The sequence below is a fragment of the Pundamilia nyererei genome, unplaced genomic scaffold (assembly GCF_000239375.1).
Source record: "Pundamilia nyererei isolate P.nyererei 1_Seehausen unplaced genomic scaffold, PunNye1.0 scaffold00061, whole genome shotgun sequence".
NCBI classification, from domain to species: Eukaryota; Metazoa; Chordata; class Actinopteri; order Cichliformes; family Cichlidae; genus Pundamilia; species Pundamilia nyererei.
The window spans coordinates 1425741-1426956 of NW_005187462.1; the positions used below are offsets into that span (position 1 = coordinate 1425741).

The following is a 1216-nucleotide window of genomic DNA, read 5'->3' on the forward strand; positions in this document are numbered from 1 at the left end:
GTGTTTTCCTTATTGTCTGTCACACTTGCTCGTGCTCATGCACATATTATAAAAGAAGTAATCTCTCCAAGCCAAAAGAATAGACTTCACCGTGCTCTGATTATTCAGTTTCAGACAGGTTTTTTCAGTTCTGGGACCCATATAATGTCATATAAAGAGAATATCTTATAACATTAGTTTGTTATATAACAAAATAGCAGTTTCTGTCATATCTCAGGCTTCTGTGCCTGAGATATGACAGAAACTGCTCAGTTTAGAAAAAAGATTCAAGGGTTACTCTTAGTAGGCTTTCAAGCAGAAAAGAGTTAAAGGGCCTCACAGCAGGAAAAGCTTGTTTCACAAGGTGGATGAACTTAGGGGCTACACTATAGAAGTATGAATAAAGATTATTTTTAACTGTCAATCATTCAAACAATATTCTAGTGGAGTCCAAAAAGAAATGAACAGGTCATTTCTGGTTACAAAAACCAACATGTTGGCAGTTAAAACGCTAATGATGAGGTTTCAAAATTTACGATGTTAGCAACCCCGATCCCACTCACCCATAGTTGCAGAGAAGATAACGATGCCAAGGACATTCATCTGCTGGCTGCTGCCTGGACTTGTCTTGTATATGACATCTGGAGAAGGAGTCAGCTCGAGGTACACCATGCGCCCTTTGGGGTCATTATCATCAGGGATCACATAGACAAAGTTGGGCTGAATTGTTTTGGTTGGGACTTTGAGGATGGGAATCAGGTCTGTTTTGTACTGAAGAAAGAAAATCACATTTAGTTACAGGATTCAAGCTTGTAGCATTAAAGAAACAACACGATTCTGTTGTCTTACCTGTTGAAATGTGGCCTCAATTAGATTGGAAGGAACCATGTTTCTGTGATAAACAAATTACATCGTTAGCTTTAAACAAACAAACAAACTCCTCCCACCCGCTGCCTCTTCTGCATAGGAGGAGCCTAAGATGCCTCCATGTTGTTCTTTTGTTCTTATTAATTTTTTATTTTGGAATAAATTTTATTTAGCAGCACGACTTGGGTGGCTCTTCTACAGGATGACTGTCTGCACCCTTTGCTGGGAGGGGTTCATCACCTCAGGAGGTAAACAATCCAACGAATCCTTCCAACATGGGAGTGACTTTCAAACATGGCACGAGAGCTTGGTCTGCCAACGTGCCACAGCAGAGATCATGCACCGCCACTGACTTGGTTAATCTATCACT

At 40.4% G+C, this 1216-nt stretch overlaps 1 protein-coding gene across 1 annotated transcript in view; it reads right to left on the reverse strand.

The window, feature by feature from the left end:
• slc1a8a (solute carrier family 1 member 8a) overlaps positions 1-1216 on the reverse strand; it is a 25147-nt gene that overhangs the window by 11908 nt on the left and 12023 nt on the right. The window contains exons 4-5 of the mRNA XM_013911336.1: positions 829-871; positions 539-750 (exon numbers count right to left, since the gene is read on the reverse strand). Coding sequence (XP_013766790.1) covers positions 539-750; positions 829-871 — 255 coding nt within the window. The remainder of the gene's footprint in view (positions 1-538; positions 751-828; positions 872-1216) is intronic.